This window comes from Orbicella franksi, chromosome 1 (genome assembly GCF_964199315.1).
Source record: "Orbicella franksi chromosome 1, jaOrbFran1.1, whole genome shotgun sequence".
Lineage (NCBI taxonomy): Eukaryota > Metazoa > Cnidaria > Anthozoa > Scleractinia > Merulinidae > Orbicella > Orbicella franksi.
This window is the reverse complement of record NC_138145.1, coordinates 4,457,049-4,475,361: the sequence shown is the minus strand read 5'-3', so window position 1 is coordinate 4,475,361 and position 18,313 is coordinate 4,457,049. Positions and strand designations below refer to the sequence as shown.

At 38.8% G+C, this 18,313-nt stretch overlaps 1 protein-coding gene across 4 annotated transcripts in view; it reads right to left on the bottom strand.

Annotated features, from left to right (window-relative positions):
• Positions 1-3,477: 3,477 nt before the first annotated feature.
• LOC145486414 (uncharacterized) overlaps positions 3,478-18,313 on the bottom strand; it is a 47,642-nt gene continuing 32,806 nt past the window's right edge. For 3 of the 4 annotated variants that reach the window (XM_081465100.1, XM_081465076.1, XM_081465083.1), the window contains 8 exons: positions 17,992-18,060; positions 17,119-17,190; positions 15,331-15,402; positions 14,414-14,473; positions 13,525-13,727; positions 9,897-10,016; positions 7,742-9,259; positions 3,478-5,221 (listed from right to left, as the gene is read on the bottom strand). In XM_081465100.1, coding sequence (XP_081321226.1) covers positions 5,040-5,221; positions 7,742-9,259; positions 9,897-10,016; positions 13,525-13,727; positions 14,414-14,473; positions 15,331-15,402; positions 17,119-17,190; positions 17,992-18,060 — 2,296 coding nt within the window. In that variant the 3' untranslated portion in view covers positions 3,478-5,039. The remainder of the gene's footprint in view (positions 5,222-7,741; positions 9,260-9,896; positions 10,017-13,524; positions 13,728-14,413; positions 14,474-15,330; positions 15,403-17,118; positions 17,191-17,991; positions 18,061-18,313) is intronic. The other variant, XM_081465090.1, reaches the window with a different exon arrangement.

The window sequence follows — 18,313 nt, the reverse complement described above, 5'->3', positions numbered from 1 at the left end:
AACAAACGACGATATGGAGATCAACCATCCTAATACAATCCTAGAACGAGGAAAAATGTTCTATAAAAGCCTATATACTGCGGCGCACTCTAACGACTTGAATTATAAGCTATTCTTTGAAAATTCAAATATTGCTAAACTCGAAGCAACTTAAAAAGAGGAACTTGAGCGTCCGCTTCTCAACGAGGAGTGCTTTCTCGTATTAAAACAGTGTTCCAAAAATAAAACCCCAGGAACAGATGGCCTTTTTGTAGAATATTATTTGCGGTTCTGGTCTTTGCTAGGAGAAGAAATGGTACAAAGTCTCAACTACGCACATGAACACGGACAACTGAGTATAACGCAAAAATAGGGCATTATCAAAGTGATACAAAAAAAGGAAAGACAAGTCATTCCTTGAAAACTGGAGACCCTTAAGTTTACTCAATGCTGATTACAAAATTGCTACCAAAGTTATAGCACACAGGATTTCGAGTGTTCTTCCAATCATTGTCAAGGAAGACCAAACCGGATTTGTCAAAGGCCGGTACATCTGTCTAAATATACGGCTAATCACAGACATCATGAAGGTAACAGAACTAGAAGGTATACCTGGTTTGGCCATTTTTATTGATTTAAAAAAAATGCTTTCGATACGGGGGATTGGAACTTCCTCTTCAGGGCGCAGCAAGCTATAAACTTTGGCACATGCATTTAAAGTGGATTAGAACTTTTTACACCGATTGCTCCAGCTGTTTTATTAACAACGGATTCGCATCTGAGTTTTTCAAACTGGAAAAGGGTGTCCGTCAAGGTTGTCCGCTCTCAGGCTCTCTTTTTGTTCTATGCGCGGAAATTTTAGCTAATGCCATTAGAAATGACAACGCCATCAAAGGAATAAAAATTCATGACAAAGAATTTAAATTATCCCAGCTGCAGTATGCTGATGATACAACTGCCTTTGTCTCTGACACGAAATCTGCAACAAATTTATTCAAACTTTTGTCAAACTTTCAACAATGTTCTGGCCTAGAAATAAATAAAAATAAAACTGAGGGAATGTGGTTAGGCGCAAGCCGCAAAAACGCAGCAAAACCTCTGGGAATTGCTTGGCCAGCTAACTCTATACTCGCACTGGGAATTAATTTCTCGTATATTGATGAAATCGTTTACAATAAGAATTTTGAACAGAAACTAACCAATATGAAAAGCCTCCTTAAATTGTGGTATCCTAGAAACCTTACACTTTATGGTCGCATAACGATTCTAAAATCCTTAGCGATCTCCAAACTCGTTTATAACACGTCTGTCCTATCTTTTCCAATAAAATTCATCGCCATGGTAAATCAAGCAATTACTCAATTTGTATGGAACAAGAAAGCTAAAATTAAATACGGAACAATGTTAGGGCCGAAAGAGCAGGGAGGGCTAGACAGGCCGGATTTTCAAATAATCAATGAAGCGCTTAAAGTTGTTTGGGTAAGAAGATTAAGTGACAACAATGGAACCACAAGTTGGAGTCATATCCCTCTTTCCTACCTACAACCTGTTGGTGGTCTGTTTCTTCTGCAGTGTAATTTTGATTTAAAGCTGCTTTTAAGTTGATATACTGATTGATTTTTACAAAGAAGCTTTGTGCGCCTGGCAGAAAATTAACTGCAGTACTCCTAATACCAAAAAGCAGGTATTAAATGAAATTGTTTGGAACAACCATCACATTAAGATAGAAGAATATTCCATTTATTACAAAAAATGGCACGATGCTGGATTAACTAAAATTGAAGACTTTTTTCAAGGTAACAGATTCTAACTTTTGAGGAATTCTGCAGCAAGTTCAAAATTAAAACACACTTCTTAAACTATTTCTGCCTATGTCACGCAGTCCCTCAAAAATGGATCAATATTCTTAAAGGAAATGTTACTGAACCTTTGGAAAAACGTTCTGAGAAGGATAAGATATCTTCAGATAAACTCTCTTGCAGATCAGCAACTAAATTCTTTGTTAAGAGTAGATTCGTTACGCCTACAGCCGAAAGAAGGATGAAAGAAGCCAGTCTAAAAGAACATACAATAAAATTCATTTATAGCCTTCCGTTTAATATTACCAAAGACACTAGACTCGCCATTTTCCAATACAAAATAATTCATCACATTTCTACCCACAAATTCAACACTTTTTAGAGATTCAATCAAGGAACATGATAAATGTCACCTCTGTGTAGAAAGACAAACGCGAACCCATCTTTTTGTTACCTGTTCCGAAGCTCGGCTTTTTTGGTCTCTCTTTACTAATTGGTGAAGCTCCTAAAACGGAATTAACACTCTCGATAAAATTGAATTAATATATGGCGTGACAGATCACTTCGCTCGTCATCTTGGCTTAAACCTCTGCTGGATTATAGCCAAATATTATTTATATACTGCCTCAAGAAAAGAAGAAGAGTTTCATTTCGGTGCCTTGTTAGCGATTTTGACAAACAAAATTAAGATTGAGAAACAGAAATTTAAGTCACAAATCAATATGTGAGAAAGCCTCCTATTGTAGCTAACCCCCTACATGAAAGTAATGCAAGATATTAACAAATTGCAAATAATGTTAGTATTGTAAGTTTTGTTGGTACCGGTATTTTTAAATTGTAAGTTACGTTAACATTGTAAGTAGAGTAGGCATTTTTTTTTCGTATCTAATGTAATGTTATTGCAATAAATTAAAATAATAATAATAAAAATTCTGATGAAGAGATCTCGTCATAATCTGAGCTTTCACTGCCTTCACTGGATACATTGGCCACGCTTTCCGCCATTCCTGTAATAGTTTTTGTCGAATCTAGCTCGTGACCCTAAACGATATCTTTGTTCTGATTGGCCGTTCGAATAGCGCGCGTGAATCAAAGAGCCCCGCGGTTTTTAAAAATAAAAAGATACGCGCACAAGTTGTCTGATAGGGTTTGTATGGGAGATGAAGGCTCCAGGTGATGCGCTCCTGTTTGTAATAGCTTTGGGGAAGGGGGTCTAAATAAACAATAGCGTCCATTTGGCGCGAAAATATGCTAGGATATTTGTCCCCGGACATTATCTGTTCCGTGTTGGGAACATCCGAGTGATATTCCTCGATTTTCAAGACTGCGCGTGTTGCGAAAAAGATTTGACGAATAATGAACGCAATAACCTCCATTTATAATGAAAATATGCTTGGATTTTGTCCTTGGACATTATCTGTTCCTCAAAGCTCACAGTTTTCTTCGAGCTAAGCTCTCGGAAAACTGTTCGCCTCTCGGAACAGATAATGTCCGCGGACAAATATCTGAGCGTATTTTCGCGCCAAATGGAGGCTATTGTTTATGTAGCTCTCCTGGTGTCCTTCGCTTATTCTCTGAGATTGTCATGATGGGGAACATCATGACATACTTTGATTAAATACTATACAGTAGATGTCGACAACAAAAGTGAGTTACTGGAACTCGTTTAGTTTAAAGTAGTATTGCGTGGGTCGGGGGGGAGTGGTACTTGACCCATGTTTGGGTATAGGGGTGCCGTTAAAAGTTTGAAATCCTGATTCTGTTTCGAAAAAAGAAATACTATGAAAACCCTACCCTGTGTGGGGCAACGCTCTCTATTTTAAGACCCTGCTAAGGACAAGAGATGAAGGTCATGAAATCCCTTTGCGACAGTGACATCAATGTCTGTCATCACGATATCCAGCACAAAGAACTAGACCGACTGGTACGATCTATTCCGTCAGTATGGGCGTTTTATTACAACGATAATCTCTTGATAACAAAATGTACTGGTACCATCCTGCACCTGTATACTCCTATATGATAAATTCATGTTCGAAAAATGAGAATACGTCATCTTTTCATTTTTCCCTAACTCAGTTCTTACATAGCCTGACATAAAACTTTGCAAGGTTAACTAAGATCAATAAACGAATTGCAGTTATGAACATATAATGAAAATAAAAGACACATTAACACGGGAAATATTGCAAGGCTTTTACAGAGAACTGATTCATCATGCTTAAATGACGTTTAACATTTCTAAATTAAATGTTTAAGTTTTGTTCATGCACAGTAAAACAAAGGTGACTACGAATGCAAACCATAAATCACAGTATGTGATGGAAAGAGACGCATTTCTTGGGAAAATGATAATGTTTGAAAGACCAGATGGGGAACTGCTACAAAAATATCGTCAGGTCAATTTAGTTTCTATCTTCCAAATTCTTAACAATAATGTTAAAAAAAAAACCTTTTTAGGTATTACCAATATTTTAATAGCCATAACAATGAACTGCTGTATAGACCAAATAATTCTCTTTGAATTTAGAGATATATTTGCAAATTCACTGAGGGAAGGTGCACAAGCAAGGGACAAAAAGTCCCTTGTACTGGAGACTGCACACTCGAACCCAGCTAACGTAAAATGCGTAAAAGTATTATCAGCTAAACAAGTAATACAGTACATCAATGAACGTTTGACATGTTGATTCGATCAGCAACTGAAAACACCTTTTTAGCAATTTTAATTCGAAGCATTAAACGATTCACTTGATTTTTATATGGCTCCTACAAGTAATGCATAGAAATTTTAATTGTGGAATCATTGTTAAGGATTAAGTATTCCTTTCTTGCTACTGAAAGCACGAATCATTTTCTACACTTAACAATCTGAGGAATATTTTCTGCGACAAAATGATTATACGTAGATCGATCAATCAAACGATTATTTGATTAGTTATCAAATTGACTTAATGTATACTAATATATGAAAGATATTCACATGAATTCTTCACCATCTACGGGTATATTACGAACGCACAAAGTGACCAGCTCCCAGATGGCTTGATAGCTCAGTTGGTAGAGTACTGCACCGGTATCCCAGAGGTCATGGGCTCGAATCCCGTTCAGGCCTGGATATCTTTTCAGGCCTTAATTTGACAATTACTTAAGTTGTGTGCATAAGTGCGATGATCAATGATGTCTTCATAATTTATATTGTTAGTAATACTCTAAAAGTTTTAAAACGCATAACAAAGTTAAGTGGCTATAAACTGTCCATTAAGTGTAGTCTTGAATTAAGTATGCTTGGTCATCCAGTGGGTCTGTCCTTGGCGCTGAAAATCTGTGGAACATCCGGGTCACTTTATTTTTGAGAATTCCTCGGAGAAGGCAACCGAAGCATCGCATTGGACACGAAGAAACTTTTTTCCAAAACATTCGCACATGAAGTAAACCTTCACCTGGCAAAATTGTAATATTAGTAATAATAGTATATTTGCGGGGCCTCGTTTTCGTACAGCATATATAGCGTTATACCTTAACTGATCATTGCACTGGAATTGGAAACGATGATTACTCTTTCTCCTTTACTTTTTACCATTACTTTATTTTAATTTTATGTACGTGCAATTAATCAATTATCGGAGCAATGAGATTAACATTGATCATGTCCTTCAAAAGGTATAGGTTATTTTGATCCTATACAGATAAAGCTTTTGCTGGACAGCCCTCTTAATAGACTCCTCTACGGTTTCTGTTGACACCTTGGTTTTGGAGACGAACAGGATCAAAATTACCATAAGTTTAAAGGATAAGTTGGAAGTTCGATGCCAACAGTGTAACAATGATTAAACATTCTGAAGGTTTTTTTTTCTTGTTTCACAAGTTAAGGATATAAGGTTTAATAAGCAGAACAATGGCTGTGCCAACAGAAGGGGACTCCTATATAAAAAGGACGGGGATGCTCTTCGTACCTTTTATAGGTTAAGACCTTGGTTTTGGCACCTCTTAGGGTGTTAAGCCTCAAAAGGTCCACAGCAATAGCTTTTGAGGTATTTAAGGGTGTTGAGCAGAGAAAAATAGCATAGGAAACAATGTGTTGTTATAGAATTGGTACCTCTTAGGGGTAAACTTCCCCCTGTAAATTAAAAGAACTGGAAAGGCGTCTTGCTCCACTCTGTTGCAAGCAAAGTTCTTTGTAAGATCATTCTAGAGAGGGTTAAGGATTATCTTGATGACAGACTTCGTTGTAAGCAAGCGTGATTTTGCAAGGAGAGATCCTGCTTTGAACAGACTGCTACACTGAGGATTATCGTGGAGCAGGCCTTGGAATGGAACACTGGGCTATATCTGTTTTTTGTAGACTTTGGAAAGACCTTTGATCCGGCTGTAGATCGGGAGGTCTCGCAGCATTACGGGATCCCTGAGGATGATCCAGGTCTTTTACGATTGCTTCCCAGCAAGGGTCTTACATACATGCTGGTTATATAACAGAGCCCTTCAGCATGAGTAATGGAGTCCGCCAGAAATGCCTGCTCAGCCCCTTCTCTTCCTCGTCGAGTCACATTCTTAGTGATAATGAGACAGGATCCAACTTACCCTACTGCGGACGTTAGACGACTTGGACGTCAGAAGATCGCCCAGATGGGTCAGAAGTTGCCAGGGTCGGACTCAAGGTAAATACAGCCAAAACCAAGGAGATGAGGATTCGGTCCCCAGCAAACACCGGCAACATCAGCTTGGAAGGAGAGGTTCTGGAACGGGTAACAGCCTTCACATACCTAGGCACCCTTATCACCACCAAGGGCGGCACTGAGGAAGATGTTGAAACTGGGTGCAGGAAGGCAGAAGCTGCTTTATCCATTTTAAGACCAATATGGAGATCAAAGTTCATCTCTCTGTGACGAAGATCTCCAATTCCAATGTGAAGTCAGTTCTGCTTTATGGATCCGAGACCTGGAGTCTAACAAAGTAGATTAGCGCCCAACTCCAGAATTTCATCAACTGCAGACTCCGGTACATCTTAGAGGGGGCCAAGCAAGATCTCTAATGAGGATTTGTGGCAGCGTACCAGGCAGGAGGGAAGTTAAGTTATCATATGAAGACGGAAATGGAAATGGTTGGCCACACTCTAAGGAAACCTTCCACCAACATCATCTGCCTGTCCCTTGAAGGGCCGCCTCAGCTAAGGGGCTAGGAGGAAAGGCATACCGAGGACGTCGTGAAGGAGGACTGTACAGAAGGAGCATGAGGACTTGGGGATGACATGGAATCAAGTGAAACGGACTGCACAAAACCGTGTCTGGTGGAAAGCTGCAGCGGAGGCCCTATGCTTGAAGTGGACTAAGCACCTCTTAGGGGTGAAAAGCATTTCAAGCAATGTCCACAAAGCAGGGTCTTGGTACCTTTTAGAGGCTCTTTTCAAAATTTCCCACGAGCACCCCGTTCTTGTTATACCGGAGTCTCCCCCCCCCCCCCCCCCGGGGCTGTGCACGGACGTTATAATTCTTGGTACATTTCCTTGCCGTCCTCTTCAAGACAACAACGTGAAATGGCCAAATTGTGCATTATTTGGAGAACGTGAACCACGACGGCTTATTTCCTTTTTAATTTTGATTTCAAGTTTATCTCTTTGTCCCAGATTCAGCTTCGTAATGGCTTTGACAGTGAAAAAAAAATTAATGACTTTAGAGTATCTTGAGATTCGTAGTTAAAATACAAAGCCATTTTGTTAATCGACGTTGTCCTTGCCGTTGCTGTCGTGGTCACTTAAACTTTGTAATAACCCATATATAACTTGGAAACAACGTCATAATTACTATTTAGGAATGGTCGCCATCTTCTTATGTTTCCTTATCTTGGATTACATCATGAAAAAATATATTTAAAAAAAACACCAAAACTGGTTCAAACATAGTCAAAACCGACAAAGAAAGTGAATGGTACCTAAAGAAGAATACCACTTTAGCCCATGCACTTACCAATGGCAAATAGCAACACAGAGGCGTTAAGGAGCACAAAAATGACATTCAAAACGACGGAGTCGTTCTCCATCTGGTCTTGGTGGTCTGGTCTCCAGTTTGTATATATTGCACCAAGGCAAACATCAAAGAAAATGACCCACAGCACAAACGTTTGCAGTCGATCTTCAAACTTTCCCTTTATTGGCCGGAAGAAGGTGTACGCCACTCCAAATGCGCTCACTGTCAGCATGGTGAAGCCAATTTGAGAAAGACTTTCAGATCCAAAGAGAAACACCAGTGAAATAAGAATCAGCTTACGATACATCTCTGTTATCTCCCAAAACCAAAATTTCCTCTTATAGTTTTCAAAGAAAACTCTCAAGCCGAAAGAAATTTCTTCTTCTTCCCGTGAATCGCGGTATTTGTACATGAGAAACAACAGCAGAAGTGGAAATCCCAAAGGATAAAATGAAAACACAGCAGCAATGGGCCAGAAAAAGTTGTGACGATAAGTAAAACATTGTATGGAGTAGTCCGCTCTCAGGAGGAAATAACATTGACTCTTTTCATCTGTGAAACACGTCTCTACACATGCACCAGGAAGAGGCAGAGTTTGGATAATTGTTTTACTTGTTGTTGGATAAGAAGTCAGTAAAAGCAGAAAAATGTTCCGATAGCAGGATTTTTTCAAACTCGAAACGGCTCGTAGTTTCTCGCTATCAAGGCAATCAACCTTGTTTTTGATGCACCTCTCTCTAAAGAAGAGGTAAAGAAGAATTATGCAAACAAAGAAGACATTCAGAGAGATGACCCCTAAGAATTTCACAAAATGATCTAGTCGAAATCCAGAATGAATGCAGCTCAATGGAGCAAACTGCAAAATATTTCCTTCGAACAAGTTGAGATATTTTTCCATAGAGATCAAAGCTACCGGCCATCGAACTCTCGCCAACGCCGAGAAGATACCAGCCATAACTTGGTAAAATCCAATCACTATTTTAAAGCAGGACATGATGATATCTGCAATGGTTCGATCATTCTCAGTGTGCTTTGAGTCTCCCCAAAGAACCATCAGAAACACAGCAACAAAGAGTACAACCAACAAAATGGATGAAATTATAGTCACGGTTAACCGCGGACATTTTAGACAGGTGTTAAATCGGAGGTAAAAGCCATTGGTACAAGAAGCACATAGGGTGCCTTGATATCCTTTTTGGCATTCTGAGTTAATCCCTCCCCTGCAGGAATTGGCATGAGGACATTTTATTGGTTTTGGTAGTGAAGTCGTAAACGTGGAAAAGGTGTTGTTGTATTCAGGTCCCCAAGAGTGGATGTTGCTAACAAAGTTATCATAACGCTCCTTCAGAGTTTGGTCGTACCATTTCCAAAAGTAATTCGGCGCGAGAATCGCTGTATCGTTCTCACAAACAAAACCATAAGCGGGACAAGCTGAACAGGCTCCAAATCGATCCAAGCGATAGAAATTGTGCAAGCATCTGCATGCACGATAACCAGCGGTCTCATTCGATAGAGTTCCTGATGAAAGGAAAATAATTACTTTTAAAACTATAAGTGTGAACAAATCTGAGTCAGTTAAATTTAACAATCATATTATGAGGGCGAGAATTCAATCGTAATAGTTAATTAGGGCGCATTCCGAGTCTCCTATCACGCATAGAAATCGAGAGCTAATAGTCTAGTGCGAAGGCTAGTCTAGTGTAAATCTACAAGTCCTTTAAGCTTAACTAGTAAATTATCTAATCCTCTTCACTGACAAATCGTAAATACAAAGAAGCGGAGGCTATTTTGTTAACAATCGGACACTGACAGGCTACTCACTATCTACCACAGTATTGATTTTGAGTAGAATAGCCATTAAGTGAACGGCACTTGTGGTAGGACGGTATATGATTTAGTCTAGAGCAAAATGGCATCCCCTGTGTATAACATTTTGGTCAATCACAAGTTACGGTATAGCGAACCGATGAACACTCTAAGAACTTACATGCAGATACCTACGTTAAAATCAGATGACAACGTGGGCTAATTCGCAAACCAATCACATAGCGTACTCATGCAAAACCAGAAAAAGTGCGAATTACTTTCGACACTCCTTGACAAGTGAAAATCGCTGTCGTAATATAAAGAGCCGAACCAGAAACACATTCCCTACCATATGGGCATGCCCGGCAGCTAACGGCACTTGTAGCAGGGCGATCTTTTTCGGCGACAAAAGTACCATTACTACATAGTTTGCAGTCAACTTGCCCCATTTGGTCTTGATAGAAACCTCCTGTTGAGACAGCAACAATGTATCTTAGTATGGCTTAGAAGGAATAAACTACTAGAAGGGTGCGATCGCGAAGTTTTGATTGTTAGCATGTTTTCGCCTCTGTTTCTACATTATTCCACATCAAAGCTGACATAGGAAAAACTATTTGAGTGATTCATGCATGTGATCGGTAAGAAAAACGATTTAACTGTTTTCTAAATCAGGCCAAGAAGACATCCATATATAGCTGAATATTGCTCATATAGCTGAATATTGTGTATATTTAAGAAATAGAAAACATGTACCGTGTTTCTATCGAGTTTTAGTATAAATCTATTAGCGTTCTATCACGAATGCCGTTCTCTGATTGGCTACGTTATTCACCATCTATTCTGTGATAGATAGTGAGTAGCGGAGCAGCGTGCCCTTGTTAACAAAATGACGGCCGCTTCTTGGCGTTTTCGAAGCATCTGTGAAGAGGATTTAGATAAAGTTTTGAACGACTAATAGATTTATACTAAAACAATTAGATTATTCGCTCTTGATTGCTAGTTGACTCGGGCTGTGCCCTCGTCAACTATCACGCGATAGAGATCTCGAGCTCACTATCTAATTGTTTAATAGAAACACGAGTGGAAGTTTGGTAGAAAAAGAAATGCTGTGGGACCAAAAGCCGCAGGCGAGTGTTTCCACAGCTTTTTTGAGCTCTCCCAAATTTTCACGGGTGTTTCTATAAATCGGTAGAAACACGGAGAACATGGTTTCTATTTCTTTTAGAAAACACCGCGACGAAAAAAGGGAAAGCAACTTGTTTACTTAGTTGATCATCAAAATGTAAATTCTCTTAGCTTACGCCATCAATACGTCAACCGCTCGTGCTTGTTCTGTGTTTCTATCGAGTTTTGGTATTAATCTGTTAGCGTTCTACCACGAATGACGTTCTCTGATTGGCTACGCTATTCACTATCTATTCTGTGATAGATAGTGTGTAGCGCCGTAGCATTGTGCCCCTGTTAACAAAGTGACGGCCGCTTCTTGGCGTTTTCGAAGTGTCTGTGAAGAGGATTTAGATAAAGTTTTTAACGACTAGTAGATTTATACTAAACCAATTAGATTATTCGCTCTCGATTTCTATGCGTGATAGCTGACTCGGGCTGCGACCTCGTCATCTATCATGCGATAGAAATCTCGAGCTCATAATCTAATTCCTTAATAGAAACACGATTTTTAACCAATCGGCGCGCGTATTTTCTTGGGGCTGTTTTCTAAAGCTGAATAGTTGTCGTTGTAGCCTTATGTAGGTCACTATAGCAGCGTCTATTACAGTTTATATAATAACCCAAGTTATTCTCACATTATCATTGGTTCTCGCCGAAGTTCTGTTAAAGGACAGACGCACGATTGACGTCATCATTACAAAGTTTTTCCCTCTGTGTTTTAAAATGGCGGAAAGTTTTAAGAATTTGGATAATATTTTACGTGACTCACTGGGCGAAAGATATGGCACAAAAATTCTTGTCGATGCATTGAACAGGTACGAGAAGCAGAAAGAATGAAGAAAAAGCCGTTTGCTTCCTAGAAAGTGACTCAGAAAAAATACTCGAGCAGTCCCAGTTGGCGGTCGAGCGAGACTAAACCAAACACAAAGTTGGTTTTGAAATTGAGCTTACTTTAAGGAAGAAATCATTGCTTTGTCTCGAATTTAAAAACCCAGTATACAAAATGGTTATGAGGTGAATTTATTTAAAAAGTTCAACTTGTCTCTGTCTCAAAATAATTGTTGACACAGATTGATGTCACGAATGAAAAATCAAAACATCACCTTGCTCTCTGACGCGAATGTTCCAATTCGTTTCAGTGCACAGCAGCGAACAAAATATAGCTCCCTACAGCTCACGGCCAACTGTATCGCAGCCATAATTTGTCTCCGACATTATATCAAACTAATTTGAAAATCACCTACCACAGAGGACTCAAATTTACACCGTCGCTAACGCTCCCTTCATCCAAAACTTGAATCGAATGGCCTCTAGTGTTGACCGCAACCGCAAGTTTTCCGAGCGTATTTTTTCAACTCCTGCAATATTCAAGGCAACGTCCAAGCTTTTCGGCTTACAAGGCTGCTTTGATGACAAAAACTGACTTAACTTGTCCAGCATTTTCTTTAAGCTTTGTAGATTTAGAAGTTGATTTCTGCTTTCGCTGAAAGTTTTCATTCCACGAGAGGCCAGGCTCGAGTCAAGTTTGACAGTGGCGTGATTTTCCTGGACCAATCACAATTCTTTTCTAGGCATAGCAACCAATGAGATTGCTTTATTTTGTATAGAAAATAGATTACGTCAAATGGCTTTTTTTCGTGTTAGCCAATGAAAGGGGGCAAAGACCGGCTTTCGAGTTATGTTGAAAGATTTTGAAATATAAAAGCTTTATCTGTAGTAGTTTGCTTCGTTATTGCGTAAAACAAATAGATTCCATGTTGCCGGTGACACACTCGGCTATCGCCTCGTGTGCCACTTTTTTGTTCTTACCGCATTTTGACGTCATCTGTGGTCTACTACTGAACAGACGCACAGCAACGTGGAATCTATTTGTTAAATATCTCTGATTGTAACCTTTGTGATGTTCTCGGGACATTTGATGGACCCTTAAATGACGTCACTAGCCTACCGGCTTTATTGCATGCGAGATACCCCGCAAGACAGATATCTCTTCTTTTCTGCTTATCGAGAAACAATATTAGCCGCTCGATGACCTGTCATGCATGCGCAAACTGCGTCAGCGTGATAGCGGCGACTGTACTTGTATTCTGACTTTTTCACGGTTAATTTTTCATAGAAGCAGCAACAATTTCGAGAAGTTTTACAAGGTACTAAGCGAAAAGGAAAAAGAGGATTAAACCGAAATTGACTGTTTTGGATTCACATCCAGCTTCTTCGAGAGCACATATTGCGCCTCGTATGGATACCCTCGTCCCTTTCGCGCTTTACCTTTTGGTAATTATCCTCCGGTTTTTCTTTTTCTTTTCTTTTTCTTTTGTTGCTTTTATTATTTTAGATATATTTGTGTATATACATTCCCAATAAAGATTATTAAAAAAATAACTGGCAAAGGTAAATTACTGTACAGCAGTAGTTGATGGAACGTTGTGAACAGCCAGAAATCAAAGATTGCCAGTTATTTATCAGACGAAATTTGGAACTTTGATGCGTGCGTGACCAACCCATGTCAGTGCAGCGGCCAATTGCAATTTGCAACCAATCAAAAGACAGCAGATATTGTCGGCAGTCTTATAAACGTCAAGCGTGACTGAAGTTTTAAAACTTGTCAAAAGCCTGTAGGTTTAATTTACTCGCGCCTGATTGTGAACGGCAGCTAATTAAATTCTCTCTCGTCTCTCAGAGAGGAAAAAGAGAAGGGAATCTCTGTCTTGCAGGGTACATACGAGAATGCCTTACTTTAGATCGCGTGGTCTGCCCAAACCACGACGGACTGCTTGTTGGTCATTTTACTCGATAGTACTCTAAGTTACCTGCAGGACAGAGAAGACATGAACCATACATGCCATCGATATCGCTATAAAATCCAGCTGCGCAAAGACTGCAGTTAGAGCATCTGTAGTAGGGTCCAGGTCTGCATCGACGGCACACGAAGCCTGAACGCCGAAGGCCGACTGTGTAAAAGATGTTCTCACCAATTGATAGCACGTAAAACGATTTTGAAGGAGCACATTCACTAAGTGGATAAAAAATGCGACAATTAACACGATTTCGATGGTAACAAATTCACCTTCTATTGCTGCTTAAATGCAGCTTGTACTCCATGTAACTGACATTTAGCGTTACTTCTCGATCAACATACTGTCTTCCGACCATCTGGCCCTTGTATTTGCGTGAAAGTGAGTTCTATCACCCATTTGTTGTAAAATGTACGTGTGATTTATTTCATGTTCCATGGAAATGCAAACAATCAGTTGCAGGTTAACACTTGCCAAATGATGTAACATATATCGGCAGAAACAAAACAACTTTGCATCCTTGCTGAATTTTTAATGAAATATTTGTAATTTTTTGAGCACATCCCTGTTTAATCATTTTGCACGCGTAATAAAGTATCGTTTGTTGCTACAGTGGACAATTTATCCGTAGATAAGGAAAACGTCTCACCGAGACTACGTTCGATGATAAATTTTCTAACATGGTTCCGAAGCTTTCAGGACAAAATGGAAACTCTTGAAGTTGCTTTTGTCCCTCAATATGCCCAAAAGAGACTTGGATGCAAAGAAAACACAACCAGATATAGAAGTTTGTCCGGAAAGCCTCGGAACTATGTTAGAATACTGATATATAGAACGTGCTCTATTGCTGCTGTATTTGGCCTCCAACAATCTAGCCAGCAACGTAGTTCTAGCATATACTTACATAGTCATTGACAAGTATTTCCTTCGAGGTAGTTGGCGAAGCTTGTTGCAAGTTAAAGACCTAAAAATCGTTTAATCGTTGTAAATACGCTTCCAATTTGTATGCTACAATTGGGGGCAATTGTTCACCCTTAAAGTACTCAGGGTCACTAATTCATTGGTTGTGATTGTTATGAATTCTAGATCTTTGCTTATATACTTATTTATCTACTGAATTTCATGGCACCCAAAAATTCATTTGAATGACGGTCATTTTAGTATTTAAGGACTTACCAGAGAAAGGTAAAATTTTGTTAATTTGTTAATAATCAATTAAAAAAACATATTCCTGTCAAATTACGGTTACCTGGGAAACGTAACGTTTCTTGTTCAATGGCATGTCATGCCAAATTGTTCCCAGCTGAGTTTTTTTTTAATCAAAGGTTGAAATGTGAGGGGTCAGGTCCATTCATTACTCGTCGAAATTTTGGCATGACTCTCCATGTCATTTGACATTTTCATAGCGGCTGCATGTTGCATCAGGTCAATTTCGCGTTTTTTGAAAAAGTTCTTCGTAATTTTCAGGTTTCTTGTGCACTATTGCAGACCAAGAGATAATCTCTTGTGCAGACATAGTAACTTTTAACATTCTATTACCTTTTTTGGATAATTTTTCGTCAATGTACTATATTCTCTGACTTTAAGAAAAAATAAGAAAATCCATAATGGTGGAGTGTAATACGCAAAGTAATAGACCAATTTCGATATATTAAATTTCAGCCTAAAACAATAGACCTCATATCAGCACAAGGTTCTGGCGAATAACTACAGAGTTTGTGGGGTTTATTTCCCAGAGCCTCGTGCTGAGGTCTATTGTTTTAGTCTGAATTTTAATGATGGTGGTGGTGGTGGTGGTGGTAGTAGTAGTGTACTACTTACACTTTCGCATCGTGCGACATTTCATCAAATATTTTGTCTTGTAAATATTCCAACGGATTATCAAATAATGTTCTGAAAAGGAATCAGTAATAATGTTATTAGAAATGTATACAACTTTTGTTAATTAATCGTTGTTATATATTATAGCTCGATATAGTTTTACTTGGAAAGAGCAATGCGTGAAAATACCTGATTGTACTACATAAAATTGGAATATTTCCATTTATTAAATCCATTTTGAAATCACTGGTTATCCTTGCAATCTGATTGGCTCTCAGTGGTGCGATTTATTCACGAATCGCACAATTTTTTGCTCTAAATCGCATCTTTTTCTCAGCCAATGAGCATGGGACAGTAAAACAAAACAAACAATCAGATTTCAATATTAGTTTAAAGTAATCAGTAAAATTTCAGGAAAATGAAAGGTAAAAATCCATTGTGTGGAGAATTTTGCAACTACTATTGCCAAAACTGTGTTGTTGTTTTCTTTTTTCCAAAAAAATTGACGAATTTAATTAATTACAGTTTCTAAATGACGATTATGAGCTCCTTCAGGTTGAAGACCTACTTAAATGGAAGTTTCCAACTTTCAGTGTCCATTTTGACGAATAGTTTGGCGATTTTTCTTCAACATCTGATCAAGATCCGTATGATAGCGAGTCCAGTAAAACATAAACAAACGAAAAGCACACAACAACAAATTCAGAGCCATCTCAAGAAGGTAAATGTTTCCAGGTTTCCGGTAGTTTCAAACGAAGCAACAAAAGAGCTCAACTCTGTCGCTGTGAATAAACATAGTCTAAATACGACCCGCTCCACGAAACAGCGAATGAATGAACGTCTTACGAAGCTGGTGCTAGTCCCGCCATCTTGAAAATATCTTGAAACAAATGGCGCCACAAGAACTTGACAAGGTCTTGAGTATTGAGTCCTTCGCCGAGGTCACAAAAAGAAACGGAGATGATAACGAGCTGGACTCCCTCAAAATCATGCCATTAAACGGCATGAAAGAAAAAAACGTACCATCCACTGGGCATCTTGCACTCGAGGGAGTTTCAGAACTCTAAAGAAATCCATCGCAGAATTACGCAGGATGCACCTTCAAATTCCTTCCCCAAAGACAATAAAAAGTCTCAGCCTCAACCACAGAAGAAAGAAAGACCTTCCATCATTGATTCAGGCGACGAGAATTGAACTTTTATACCTGAAGTAGACTATTTTCGTTCTGACTTCAAAACCGCTTGTTTCTTTGTCATGCTCGGATGAGTTTTCGTCACATGACATCGTTTTGCATACTAAATGAGACGTAAAAGCGTTTCCGGTTCCGTTTTTTTTTTTTTTTTTTTTTTAACAAACCGGCTACTGGAACGATACACCAAATATCTAAAAATTAAGGCGATAAAATTATGTGATTTCAAAATGGATCTAATAAAGTGGCAATTGAACTTCGTGTCGTACAATTTTGGTCTGAAATCATACTTGTGATTTCAGACCAAATTGCACTCCACTCAGTTCAATTACCATTATTAATTACTTGCCACCATTTTAGCATTTCCAGTTGTTTTCTGGAGCTGCAATGTCCAACAGTTGAACATATGGTCCAGATTCTGTCAAAATCCTTCAGTTGTACATTTGGCCTTGGCAGTTCATAAAAATTTGTGGTATTAGCAGAAATGCAACGAAACATAGCGGAGATGTTTTTCCAGTAACAATCCTCGCCATTCGGTTGAGTCTAAACGCATGAAATCTTAATTCAAACAATGCTATTTAAATTGCAAGACTACTTACAACAAATGAAGATTGCCGAGTCGGGCAAAACCTTTGCCGTCTATTTGTTTGATTGCATTGCTATGGAGGAACCTACGGACAAGTGAAGTTGCTCATCAATTACTGAAAGGGAGGGGGTGAATAGGGGTATGCAAATCCGCCGATCCGTTCCTTTTTTTCACCAAATCCGTCGATCCGCCAATAGTTTTGTTCAAATTCGACACCGCAACCACGTCCAGAAACAGAAGTGTAAAAGTTTAAAGGCAAACTGGTAAATGTGAATGCCATTGTTAATTTCGCACAAAATTTAATAGTAAAGAAGGCAAAACGTTTGATGACTATAACAGTACAATTCCAATAACAGTCTCAAACCTGAGTTTAAATGAGCTTTGTTCGAAAAAAAAAATAATTTGGATGAACTCATGAACACAGCGATCAAGGCTGAAGAAAGATCTATGATCCAAATTTGGTTTAGGACCCAAGTCCGAACATCAAGACAGGCACAATCCGAGATCCGCGCCAAAATTCACAGCTGATCCACGATCCACTGTGTTTTCGAAATCCGCGAATCAGCTCGATTCACCGAAAAAATCCACAATTTGTGCCAAATCCGTCGATCTGAAGACCTATTCACCCCCTCTGAAAGTAACAGGCGACAAATATAACAAACATGTAATGAATCAATTAGCGTAATTACATTGGCTTACACTGTATGCTAGTCAAAGTAAACATCACAATTTAACGACATAAGAGTTGTCGTCGTTGCCCAGCTTATTAGCGCGGTTCTGATATATAAGTTATGTCCTCAGAAAAAGGTATAAAAAAGAGACTACATATGTTTATTTCGTATGTTTATCATCGCTGATGAAATTTTGCTTTATTTATTTTACTTACAAAGATTGCAAAGAGGTTTCGGCGAAAGCGCCATTAGGGATACAAGTCAAATGGTTTTTGATCAGCGCCCTGAGAAAAACAAAATAATGACGTAAGATTTTATATGAATAGATGGGCAAATAAGGAGGAGGTATTAATAGCTATTGAGCTTCACTTGATCTATTTGTAAGTAAATTCGTAAGGTCCCTGAAAATTGTCTCCCAGAGTGATCAACGCACTTGTGCTAGGAAGTCCCTGCTTAGGTGAGCATCTGGGAGTTTTTTTTTTTTTGTTTAAGGATTTATTGTTGAGTTTGTGATGGATGTTCCAGTTAAGCCTGTTT